The 12,566-nt window shown below is 35.8% G+C and overlaps 1 protein-coding gene across 1 annotated transcript; it reads right to left on the bottom strand.

The window, feature by feature from the left end:
* Nucleotides 1–338: 338 nt before the first annotated feature.
* LOC141656817 (putative protein phosphatase 2C 42) lies at nucleotides 339–6,588 on the bottom strand. Its single transcript, XM_074463873.1, has 4 exons — nucleotides 5,929–6,588; nucleotides 4,397–4,767; nucleotides 3,471–3,707; nucleotides 339–987 (listed from the first exon to the last, which is right to left on the bottom strand). Exons 1-4 carry the CDS (start codon nucleotides 6,215–6,217, stop codon nucleotides 775–777), a joined length of 1,110 nt encoding a protein of 369 aa, XP_074319974.1. The 5' UTR covers nucleotides 6,218–6,588; the 3' UTR covers nucleotides 339–774.
* Between the last annotated feature and the right edge of the window lie 5,978 nt (nucleotides 6,589–12,566).

The raw sequence follows: 12,566 nt of genomic DNA, 5'->3' as shown, positions 1-12,566 counted from the left end.
AAATTTGCTCTAATTTAAAGTCTAGAAAGAAATACAGCTTAGGTGAGCAGCCAAAGTACGTAGGTAAGACCGTCTTATTAAAATTAAAACCTCTCACAAACATCCTTTATTTGTTCTGTTTAAATCAATTGTGGTTATCATCGTAACTTAAGTCTTAACCAAAATTTTGTGCCAAAGCATTTATGATGGAGAACAAGATTTGGCATCCTACTTGCAAGAAAAGCTCAAATATGCTAGAGTACTTGGCTTTTTCGGCCGGATGAAATCCCTTGACCGTGGAGTTTCAGCACTGAGCGAAGGACATAGGTACATGCCATATAAATCACAGCTTGATAAGAAAAGGTTAATAATAGGGCATACCCGCAAAAAATCCTGAAATAATTTCTTCATACTTCATGTCAAAAATCAAGAGAACAAAATACAATTTTAAACTCAGCTGAACATGGACCTAGAGGAAAAACCGAAAAACAACTCATTTGTTTACACTTAAGATCTGATGTATTCCGACCGTTAGGGGAGAAAACTACAGAAATGATGTGTTATACACTTATACTCCCCCAGGGCAATCAACAATAGAGGAAAAAAAAAAGGAGAACCCGAAATAAGTAGAATCCATTAAAAGGATCCATCAGTTGTATCATTAACTGTGAACCACGAGAGTAAATTCACAGTATTGTTCTTGATTCTTCACAGAACTCAGGTTAAGGGTGTCCTTAGTCAAGTTCCAGAAAAGAGTAGATAATCTGGTTGAGCTAAATCATTCACCAAATGTAATCAGTGTTCTAAGGCACTTCGAATTGAGACTGGACGTTCCTGAATCACGCCTCTTTGGATAAGATCATGGTTTATGAACAAAACAATCACGGTAATATCATCATGAAAATGCCGTCTCACTTTTTTGTCTATTTTTTGAAGATCTGAGTACCGCATTTCTCTTTTCCTAGCAGCTTCATGTAGTGCAGCTTTGACAAGCCGTTTAGCACTTCCCTGCAATCCAAAACATCAAATCATCAAATATGAATCGGACCAAATACATCTCCCCTTAAATCAGGAATTAATAAAGAAGGTGAAACTCCTAGGGTCTGTTTGGATAGCAAAAGTGGAAAGAAAGGAAGGGGAGGGGGAAGGAGGGAAGGGAAAGGGAGAGAAGGGAAGGGGAGGGGGAATGGGGTGTGGTTGTTTGGATACAATTTCTCTCCAAATCTTGCCTATTGTGGAGAGATTTTGATTAGGCTTGGAAGAGGGAAATTAGATCCCTCCAGATCTCTCCCCCTCCATTTCCCTCCATTCCCATTTGCTATCCAAACAAGGGATTTTAAATCCCCTACTCTCCCTCCCTTTCTTTTCCCTTCAAATCCCTCAATCCAAACACACCCCTAGTAGAGGCTTGGATACAACAACAACAACAACAACAACAACAACAACAACAACAACAACATCAGAGCCTTAATCCCAAAATGATTTGGGGTCGGCTAACATGAATCATCCTTTAGAACCGTCCATGGGTGAACGCACACCTCAAAATGCGAAAAAAATAGAAAAGGGAAAAATGAAAAACAAAAGGGAGAGCGAAACATAATACAAAGTCAAGGTAAACTTATAGGTTTTAAAATCGAATTCCGGATTTCTTTTATAAAAACTTAAAATTTAAATCGAGAATAAAGATTAAAACGATTTTGAAAACCGAAGTAGAAGTTAAGGATCCGGAATACCTTAAGAATAAACCAAGTAAAATATATAAGAAAGTGGTTGGTAAAAAAAGTGTAATAAAGGAGAGAAGAACAAATAAATTCTTTTAAAAATTAAATAAAAACACTAAATATGTCTCCCCTTAAAGTCTGTTCTGAGCTCTAATTCAAAAGGTTTTTCCTTCGATTTTCACATCTTTTCGCTTTCTTCTCTTTACACACATTTCTCGACTATCTTACTTCGCTTTACTATCATGTCATCCTTTTTCTCCACTTTTTAATATTTTCTTACCTCACAGTAACTTTCCCGTACGACGACTCATGGTATCTCTCCCCATATCATTTTTGGGACTAAGGCTTTGTTGTTACTGTTGTTGAGAGTGCCACACTGCCACTATATGGCTCTTAGTGAAAATACACGAGGACACATTTTCGTTGCATAATGAAATAATAGACTCTTTCAATTTTAAAGTTTAATCAATGCATTAAGAAACTAAGGTCTCTAATAAATCAATGCAAGATGACAAATTCTTAGGCGTCTAGCTGTTTCCTCAGACCAAGTTATAACACGAGCATTATCAACTTCAGGACTTTCTATAAAAAAATTAGTTTGAAATTTCAACACGAGAACAACATTATATTGCTTCTGAATAAGTCAGCGCTTCCAATGAGTAAGCAGAAAGATTTGGTGTAGAGATGAACACCTGAAGAAACTGGTGCCGAAGAGTTTAATCACACACAGACACATCAAATTCAGATATTCTAATTTAAACACCTCACATGATATCTTCTAACAAGTGGGTCGAGAAGTAATCCTTGTTCTAAATAGTTGCTAACACCTGCTAGCTGCCTGTGATACCTCCGATTAGGACGTGGAACACTTTGCATGGCAAAATAAAGTTTGCCAGCTGTTTATGGTTCTACATAACAGCTATAACAATGAAAACATAAGTTTGCCAGGTCAGCTAAGCATTGGGTACAGGTGAATCCTAAAGTAAAACTCGATATGCTAAAAAAAGTAGATAAATGAACACTAAGAAACACGATCCAAGTGACACCTAGGCCCTAAGCACTAATTGATAAAGGATCACGAAGGAAGCCTGAGAAATTTGGACTGAAGAGAATGAAGCTATGCAAACAATGGTTATAAATTATAATGTGACACGTAATCATATATAAGGTCAAAGCATCTGCTGCACTGAATACTGCGCTTCCTCATCTAACAAAAAGACCATATATAGAAGTGAGTAGAACTTTATTGGACTTGGAGGCATCTACTATGAACTCCGGCATATATAAGAACCTCATAATACAACAAATCATAAACCAACCAGAGATACATTTGCTCCAAATACATCGTATCTCTCAAAAAAACCATTAATTGAAAGAATAAAAACGTATCATGAACAGATTTTGCATAAAGAAACCCTTATGCTCTTATGGCCTTATATTCAACCACACATCTAGTGCCAGCCAACAAACAACAACAACAACAGAGCCTTAACTCATAAAATGATCTGGGGTAGGTTGACATGAATCATCAAATGAAACCGTCCAGGGCATCCAACTAACATGCATTCCTGAACAGCAAGTTTATTGGTTAATTGCAATCAAGGAGACTTGTTGTCACTTTGTATTACGTAGAGGAACTGTCACTGATCCACAGTGCAGATGACCACAGCAGACATAACAGAATATACTCCATATAGATGTAGCAGCAAATAGTGGGCCAACAGCTACAAACAAAAGAAAAGAAAAAAAGACGTGCAGGTAAAATCTTACAGCATGGGGATGATTGTGCACAATTTCAACTGCTGTTTCATTAGTCAGGTGTTCCCATAGACCATCAGAAGCAAAAATTAGGAACAAATCATTCGGCTGCAGATGATGTGAAACAATAGATGGATTTGCAGACAAAATCGGCGTTTGAAATGGTTCTGGAAGCCTGAATTTCGCATTAATAGGTTCCCTATTATACTGAGCATTTTTCAAATACACATCGCCTATAGATCTAGAAACCTGCCGACAAGGTCATCACAATATCACATCATTGAAATAAAATTAAACTTTCATGACCGATCATCAAACACTTCAAAATAAACAAGCAGGCATGTCCAAAAGAATACTGTATATATCAAAGATATTACAAGAAATCATTCTCCCTATTTGCTAATCCAAAATCTGGCAACCTCAGATAGCCATATATATTTGTATAAGAAAGTATTATGGTAATTCTGAAGGGGAAAAAAAGAATAATTTATTTATCGCGGATGCTGCAAACTTATTTGACTGTTGTTGGACTTAACCTTGCTTAGAACTTAGAAGCCAAGGCATGAGTATTACAGCAGCAATTGGGAGAGAGAAGGAAAGGGAAAGTGTGTCCAAAGACAGGCATATCATTTAATTATATTTGGGAAACATGTTATTTTGAAGCATTCTTTCTTCAACAATCTAAACCCAATCCAGCGGCCACAACCCACCTTCCAATGTATCTAAAGCCATATATTGATTTTGCAACACAGAACATTTGTAAGACTAGACAGGTTTTTCTACACGAAGTTAAATACAGAACAGGTGCCTAAGTTAGCTGAATCCAACTGTCAAAGTGTTCAGCTGGTATGGAAGAAGTAACATGACTCGACATTACTCGACAATAAAGACTTTCAAAAGAATCCAATAAAAGAAGAGCTGATCAAATTGCAACTTACCTGAATTATTCCTTTTACTCTCCAAACTCCATGCTTTAACACTACAATCTGTGGATCATCTGGATGCAACTCTTGAAGTTCCTTTCTAACTGCCTCAAAATTAGCATTATGCTCGTTTGATAATTGAACAGCATCAATACCGCCAGAAGCTCGACTTTTCCTGCCAAGTACAGCACGAGAATCTCCAAGGTTCGCCACGAAAAGTGTGTGCTGAGAAATTACACCAACAAGACAGCAAGTTCCCACTGTGGCTATTTGAGGTTTAGTACTCCATAACTCAGAGACAATATCATTAAAACCTTCCTCCGTTTCGTGGAAAGCCCTTTTTATGGTCTCTGCTGTGACTACACCATTGGTCTCAGCTGATATGGCTGCATCAATAGAAAACCTGAGAACCAAACATGAGGTAGGCATTTTCTATATTCTCGAGCCAAAGAAAAAGGACTAACGTAATAGAAAAAATACAAATGGTTTGCTCCGAACACTACTTCCTAGATTTCACCCGAATTTAGCAATCGTCATAGGCCAGAAACCATCAATGTTTCACAGAGAGGTACATTATGGGTACATGGGTTACAAGACTTCTAAACAATTTTTCTTCATATACATCAAAATTCAATAATTTTAATACAAATATAGTTCCATAACTTCCACAGAATCCGTTTTTTGGGTCTGCCAGTGAAATGTATAGACAAATTTCACGATAGTAGCATACTCTAAAACTCATGTAGTTCCTTAACACGTTACCAGTTCCAATAAGTTAGACAAATCAATCAAACACAACAATGGTGCTCTAAAACTTAAGACAATACCAAGTCCTACTACTGAAGCAATAGAATCTCGAAACTATAGTAGTACTATAGAGCTTACTAAAGCAAACAATTAACTTTCAGCGCTTAAATTAGGACCATTTACTCGTAAAAGAAGATGAGTAGTACTGATATAGCTATATAACAACAAAACAAGTATGATTCAGATCATCTCCATTTCCTACGAGAAACGGAATAGTACATTTCCTCTCAATGCCCTACATTTTATATGGTAAATGAAGTGAAGAGTCAAAATCATTGAAAGTAATTCATCCATCACTTTCGACGATTAAATTACAACCACTACATCACCCCCTAGGCCATGGAGAAGAAACAGTCTTCTCTAAAGAAATGGAGACGATCCTAAATCTCGAAAATAACTATATACAATCACTCAATAATAACATAATTACCCTCACTTATCAACTCCTCTTATAAAAACAACAACTGATATTCACATTTACTTATCAACCCACAGTAAAAACACAAACCATCTCACACGTTGACTTAACATAACAAAATCATCGCACACCCTAACCAATAAAAACACGAATTAACACACGGTAAAAACACGCGTTGACTTAACGCATCACTGTACACCTTAACCAATAAAAACACAAACCTTCCAAAACATATTTATCAACCCACAGTAAAAACACACGTTGACTTAACATAACATAACATTTTATCGTACACCCTAACCAATAAAAACACGACACGGACCTTCTTTAAAATTCCGAAACAAATGATCGCAAACAAATCGAGCCGTCTCAGGTCCACCATGACCATCATAAACACCAACAAAAGTCCCAAATCTTCCACACTCGATCTGACACTGATCCTCAAGCACCTGATTAGCTTGAACAACCGCCATGGAAAACTCTCCAGTGGCACACCGTCCATCCTCACCACCACCACCACCGTCGCCACCACCAACACCACCACCGACGGTTTCAACGCCGAAAGGCTTCCAACAAAGAGATAAAAGGTTCATCGACGCTTCTAGTAGCATTCCACCACATCCCTCAAACCCTAATTTTATTCAACCCTAATTTTAATTCAACTTGTACTATATTTATATAATCTTTGATTAATTGATATGATTGTGAATATAATAACCCTAATTTTAATTGGAATTATATGGGGAAAGAGGGAGGAAATGGGGGAAAAGGGATTGATTAAATTTAATTTTAATGTTGATTTTTGATTTGATTTTTGATTTTTGATTTTTGATTTGGGTGGGTTTAAAAAGGGGAATGGAATTGAGAGAAGGAATAAAGGGGTCGTTTTCTAAGGGGGATGTGAGAAATGTGACATACTCTATGAATCGTGAACGGGTAAATGGGGTGTGTGTGTCGGTATGCTAGTCCAACATTATTGGTCGAGTGGTCTCTCTTTTTTCACCCCTCGTGTCTTTTTAATAGACTTGGTAACTGGGTTTTTTGTCTGGACGAAAAATATTTTTGTCTGGGCGAAAATTTTCTTTGTCCGGACTTTGGTCTGGACGAAAATGTTTTTCGTTCGGAATTTTTTTTTTTTTTTCTTTTGTAAAAAAAAAATCATTTTCTGACTTAGATTAATTTTTGGTGCGGTAATCGATAATCGCTAAGTTCTCGTTCATGTTGTTAATTACAAATCCCGCTATTTTTTTTTTTTTTGAAAAACCGTCTTTTTTTTGTTTGAAAGATTTTAGTGAGACGTTAGTGAGACGGAAATTGACTTGTGTTTTAGTGAGACGGAAATTGCATTTTAGTGAGACGGAAATGGAGTTATGTTATGGAGGGCAAACTTGGAAATTTACATTAAATGTCGACGATAATTAGTAAATTGTCGACGATATATAGCAAGACCCATTTTTAATAGACTTGGTAAATGGGTTGTTTGGGTGGATTTTGGGTCGGTCATTTTCCGATCAATAATTCATGAGTTTATTTTCAAGTGGGGTCATTTTTGGGTCTAATCACTCTAGACTAGGTCATTTTGGATTTGGGTTGATTTCGGTCATTTTCGGTAGAATTTTGGGTTTGTCGTATCACTTCGGGTCTATGGGTCGTGTTCGGGCCACAACTTACACGTCATATTCAGTTTCCGGATTAGACTTATCGAGTCTATTGAAGAATATGTTTTTTGGGTTTATATTTTATTTTTTTAAAGAAGTTGATAATGGAGTGTTTTGATCGGGTTTGACTGGATTGATTCTCCTTGGATGTATTATATACTCGGTATTCGGTTTTGAGCTTTGAGTAGTGGTGCTTTCAAGTTTGAAGTAGGAATGACGAGTGTAAATGTCAATTAGCTTAGTTGGTAAAGTCATGAAAGGTGTTGCTGATCTGAGTTCAAATTCCGTCAAACATTAAAATCGCATTTGTGGTTACCTTTAAATAAAATAAAAAAAAATATAGGAGTAACGAGGGGGGTCAGGTTAATTTAGAGTCAATTGATTACAAGTTTGGCCAATCAGGATTTCGTCAAATCGTTGCAGCTCGTGAATATGAACTTTTTTTTCTAATGTAGATTATAATCGGTAGTGTGATTTAAGAATAGATGTCCTTGATCATTTTGGGTCATTTCGATCACTTCTTTGACTGGGTCGATTTTGTATCAAGTAAACTTTAGGTAGGGTTGGTTAATAATTTGGGTTTAGGACCACATGCAATTGACCAAATTTACTTCTTGTTTTGAATCACATTATCGTATGCATATCCTTCTTCTTATGAACTTTTTTTACGGAGTATTAGAAAAACTAGTATAGACCCCGTGCTACAGCACGATAATTTTTAGATGTAATTGTTAGAGATGTTTGCATTTAGAGTATTGGTTTCAACTCATTTTCAGTTTTTTGGGGATTATATTGATAATATTTGATAGTAAAATAAATAAAATAGGAAGGTTAACATCTTTAATCGGAATAAATTAATGAATTTTACTTAAATTACTTTGTCAACTTTATTCAAAAATAAATGTTATTATATTATTATATTCACTAAAGGCATAAATCTCGTGAGATTTACATCATCAGATCAAATATGTATTTGTAATAAACTTTGTTATTCATATTTTAACTTAACACATACAAAGTTTAAGCTGATGAAAAATAATGATGGTAAAGATTGCATAAGAAGCAGATTTGCGTAATTTTAATGTGTAATGATGAAGGATGATAATTATGGAGATGATTACATAATAAATTAGGCAAGTTTTATGCCATGCGTAATCCATAGATTAAGGAGATGATTGCATAATAATTTTAGTGTGTAATTATGGAGATTGTATAATAATACAATACAAAATAAATCTAGAAATAAGATTAGATTTTATTAGTTGCTAGATCTTGTTGATTAAGTTTAGAATTTTAGTTATCTTTTTTTTTTTTTGAGAAAAGATCATTATCATTAATAAAAAGTCATACGACATCTACAACATATGCCAAGCTCAATCGGAAACAAATCGATTACAACCATAGGAAATAAATTCTTGTTCAAAGAATGAAAGACTGCAACAGAGTCTCTATCATCAATTCGCCGCAAAATGCTTTCATCCATAAGAGGGTCTCCGAATCTTCCTTGACGAGTATCCATTTCTTCTGACGTGATTGATTGTAGCCATGAATCGGACAAAATATGTAAAACCATATAACGATCTATAACAACGCTGATCTTCTGCTGACTTATTAGAAAACTGCAAACGAACCAGAAAACGAAAGCTCTCAAACTGAGAGAAGGACACCACCGATAGACGGGGACAAAGCCCTCAGAAAGAGAGACGAAACAAAAACGAAAGCGGAAATTAAACAAAAACATAAAGGAAACAAAGCGGAACACAGGAAAAAAACGGAAGCCACCGCCTCCCTACCAACCCACAACACCGCCAGATCCAAGCACCACCCTGCCACACCACCTCAACAAATTCGTCCGATAAAACCCGAACAGCCCACATACACCACGCAGACCGAGAGGAACGGGCAGACCCGTACGATCCAGAACCGGATGTGGGTAAGAAAGGGGAGGAGGTTTAATCGGAAGAGAGGAGACGGGTCACCGGAGAAAGGTCTTGAGAGACCTCATCCCCGGCGACATGGTAGGGGGTTGATGGATGGCGGTGGGAGGAAGAAGGAGAACGGCGGCAGCAAAGGGGGAGGATTTAGGGTTTTGTTTTTTAGAGAGAAGGAGGATTTAGAGTGTTTTAGAGAGAACTAATCATTTTTGCTAATTTTAGTTATCTTTTAGTTAGTTTATTAGTTATCTTTTAATTATCTTTTAGTTAATAGATTTCTTGTTGTTTAAGAAGACTATAGTTATTTATAGGGGGTTTAGTTTGTAATTTTTAGGCAGATTATGAATTTTGAAGTTTGAAATAAACAAAAACCGTTGCAAACTTTTGATCATTATTCTCGATTAGTTTGTATACAAAAATTCGAGATTGTACTTCCAATTGGCGTTTGAGGATTGGGCTCCAAACTCATCGTTATTAGCATCGGGTTCGAGGTAGAACTACGGACCAAATATCCCCCTAAGCTAGTTAAAATCCGTTACTAGCTTCCGCATTTGTATCATATGGTATCAGAGCTTCGGTTCTTGATTTCTCTAAATCTGGACGGTCCTAGGCGCTTCAAAGACAAATTGTTAGTTGAATTTCTGATTGCGATTGGATTCAAGGGTTAAACTTGAGCAGGTAGTTCAAGAGTTAATCGGTTTTGATTACTCATCCCACGAGCACGATTCTAGACCAAAAAAAAAATACTACTCACGTGGTACTATTCATCCGAAAAAAAAAAGAAAAAAGAAAAAAAAAAAGAGTATGTCGAGAGTGTTGTCGTTTGAAGGCAGCCATGAGGAGAATGTTAAGTTTGATCCGACATTGCCTCCTATTTTTGATGATTATAAGGATGAGGTTAATGCTGAAGTTGCTGAAGTTATTCTCGTGCAAGGAGGGTGGAGGGGTGGAAGGCACGAGTTGAGTTGGCACAAGAGGGCTTTTAAATTAGGAGCAATAAACGAGCTACAAGGTTGCATCAAAGGTGGTCGGACACTATGTTCGTGGTTCTTGCTAATGTTCAACATCAACATCAAATTCGCATCAAGACTCATAAGACTTAGTGCTTGTTTGGTTACCCCTTAAAATTCATGGGAGTTGAAAAATTCCATGAATTAGAAAAGAGGGACTTGTTTGGCTGCCCACTTTTTGGCAAAATGTGGGAATTTAATTTTCCAATGAGTTGCAAACTCCTGTGGAATTAAATTCCTGTATAGGCAACCAAACGGCGGGTTTGCTAAAATCACATGAATTTCATGTGGGAACTTAATTCCCATGATTTCGGTATTCCTATGGAGTTAGATTCCAACGGACAACCAAACGAGCACTTATATTTGATCCGGGTGGATTCCATGGTTCTAAGAATAAGGACGATTCTTTTGAAGAAAGGGAGTATGATACAAAATAAAACTAGAAATAAGATTAGATTTTATTAGTTGCTAGATCTTATTGATTAATAAGTTTAGAATTTTAGTTATCTTTTAATTATCTTTTTGTTAATAGATTTCTTTTTTTTTTTTCTTTTTTTTTGAAGGAAAAGATCAATTCATTAATAAATCGCAAACGACACTTACAAGAGATAGGTATAATCGAAAACAACAAATCTAATAGAAGCCAAAGGACAAATTCCTCTCGTAAAACTAGGGATCTCAAAACATGATATGACAATTCGGCTCGTCCTTGTATCGCTCTCTTCATGTAAAGGGGATCCTTCATTTGATTCATTGATGGAGAAAATTTACCTTTTATCGGCACCATAGATCGTCGGCGAATAACGCGTATCAATTGTAGAGTACGTCGTATGACAAATCATCAACAAACCGCTTTTATCTATATTTCCAATAAAACAAAACCCTAGAATGATATAAATGACAAAAAAAACTCCGAAATTGGAGACAGACAAACGGATCTCACCAAAACGGAGACTTTTATTAATGGATTCATAATTTTCATACTAATAATTGATAAATAAAACTTTAATGGGGCTTACCATCGATTAATGGTCGATGGAAGCCCCGAATTTGATTGTTAGAGGCTAGGGTTTTTAGAGAGAAAAATGGGGTGAGAGAAAGTAGAGAGAGAAGTTAAAAAAAAAAACGAAGCAATTCCTTTGAATAGGAGTTAATAGATTTCTTGTGGGTTAAGAAGACTATAGTTATTTATAGGGGGTTTAGTTTGTAATTTTTAGGCAGATTATGAATTTTGAAGTTTGAAATAAACAAAAACCATTGCAAGCTTTTAATCATTCTCGATCAGTTTGTATACAAAAATTCGAGATTGTACTTTGAATTGGCGTTTGAGGATTGAGCTCCAATCTTATCGTTATTAGCACCTGGTTCGAGGTAGAACTACGAACTAAATATCCCCTTAAGTTAGTTAAAATCCGTTACTAGCTAGATTCCGCATTTGTATCAAACTAGTTTTACGCCCGTGCAGAAATTGCACGATTTACAACAACAACAACAACAACAACAACAACATCAGAGCCTTAATCCCAAAATGATTTGGGGTCGGCTGACATGAATCATCCTTTCGAACCGTCCATGGGTGAACGCACGCCTCAAAATGCGAATAAAAAGGGAAGATGAAAAACAAAAAGGAAGAACGAAAATGTAATGGAAAGTCAAGGTAAACTTAGGGGTTTTAAAATCGAATTCCGTCTTTCTTTTATAAAAACTTAAAATTTAAATCGAGAGAAAAGATTAAAACGATTTTTAAAAACCGAAATAGAGTTAAGGATCCGGAATGAACCAGGTAAAAATCTATAAGAAATTGCACGGTTTACATTGATAAAATTTGTTGAACATATATTTTATTGTCAGAAAATCCGCAATTAAGTATTATATTATGGCATATTTAAAATTTTTGACTATAAGTCATATTTTTAATTTAAGAGAATGTAAAAATTGGTAAACGAAATGTGTCACAGACTATTTTTAACCCGTATTCTAACTATGATTCGACCCCTATTTATTTTTATCCATATTTTATCTCGACATGGCCAATCTGTTTAGCGTAATCTAAATTAACCCGACTTGCATAATCCGAATGCAACTATAATGAATTGATTAAGCTCGTTTATAGGCGACTTGATGTGAATCAGTATAAAAAAATGCCAGAAATAACCATATAATAATACACGTGGAATCCAAATTGCTCGATCTAGCCCGAGTATCGCCATTTTAAGGTTACTGGGTCAAGTAATAAGAATTGGTCAAAAGTAAAAGATTTAGATTTGTCTTATATGCTCAAATGAAATGGTACTTATCCGTTTTAATGTTAATAAGGCGGGATACTTTCATTTTAAGGGAGACTAACTGAAGACAAAC

This window comes from Silene latifolia, chromosome 5, assembly GCF_048544455.1.
Source record: "Silene latifolia isolate original U9 population chromosome 5, ASM4854445v1, whole genome shotgun sequence".
Classification (NCBI taxonomy): Eukaryota; Viridiplantae; Streptophyta; class Magnoliopsida; order Caryophyllales; family Caryophyllaceae; genus Silene; species Silene latifolia.
Note: the sequence above shows the minus strand (reverse complement) of the source record. Positions and strands in the feature narration are given on the sequence as shown.

What these genes read in the sequence shown, in the direction of transcription:
- LOC141656817 (XM_074463873.1), bottom strand. Translation starts at nt 6,217, where the DNA reads ATGCTACTAGAAGCGTCGATGAACCTTTTATCTCTTTGTTGGAAGCCT. An exon ending in GAGTAAAAGGAATAATTCAG is followed by an intron (nt 3,708 to 4,396) that starts GTAAGTTGCAAT and finishes CCTTGTCGGCAG; the next exon opens with GTTTCTAGATCTATAGGCGA. An exon ending in TGCACAATCATCCCCATGCT is followed by an intron (nt 988 to 3,470) that starts GTAAGATTTTAC and finishes TTTGGATTGCAG; the next exon opens with GGAAGTGCTAAACGGCTTGT.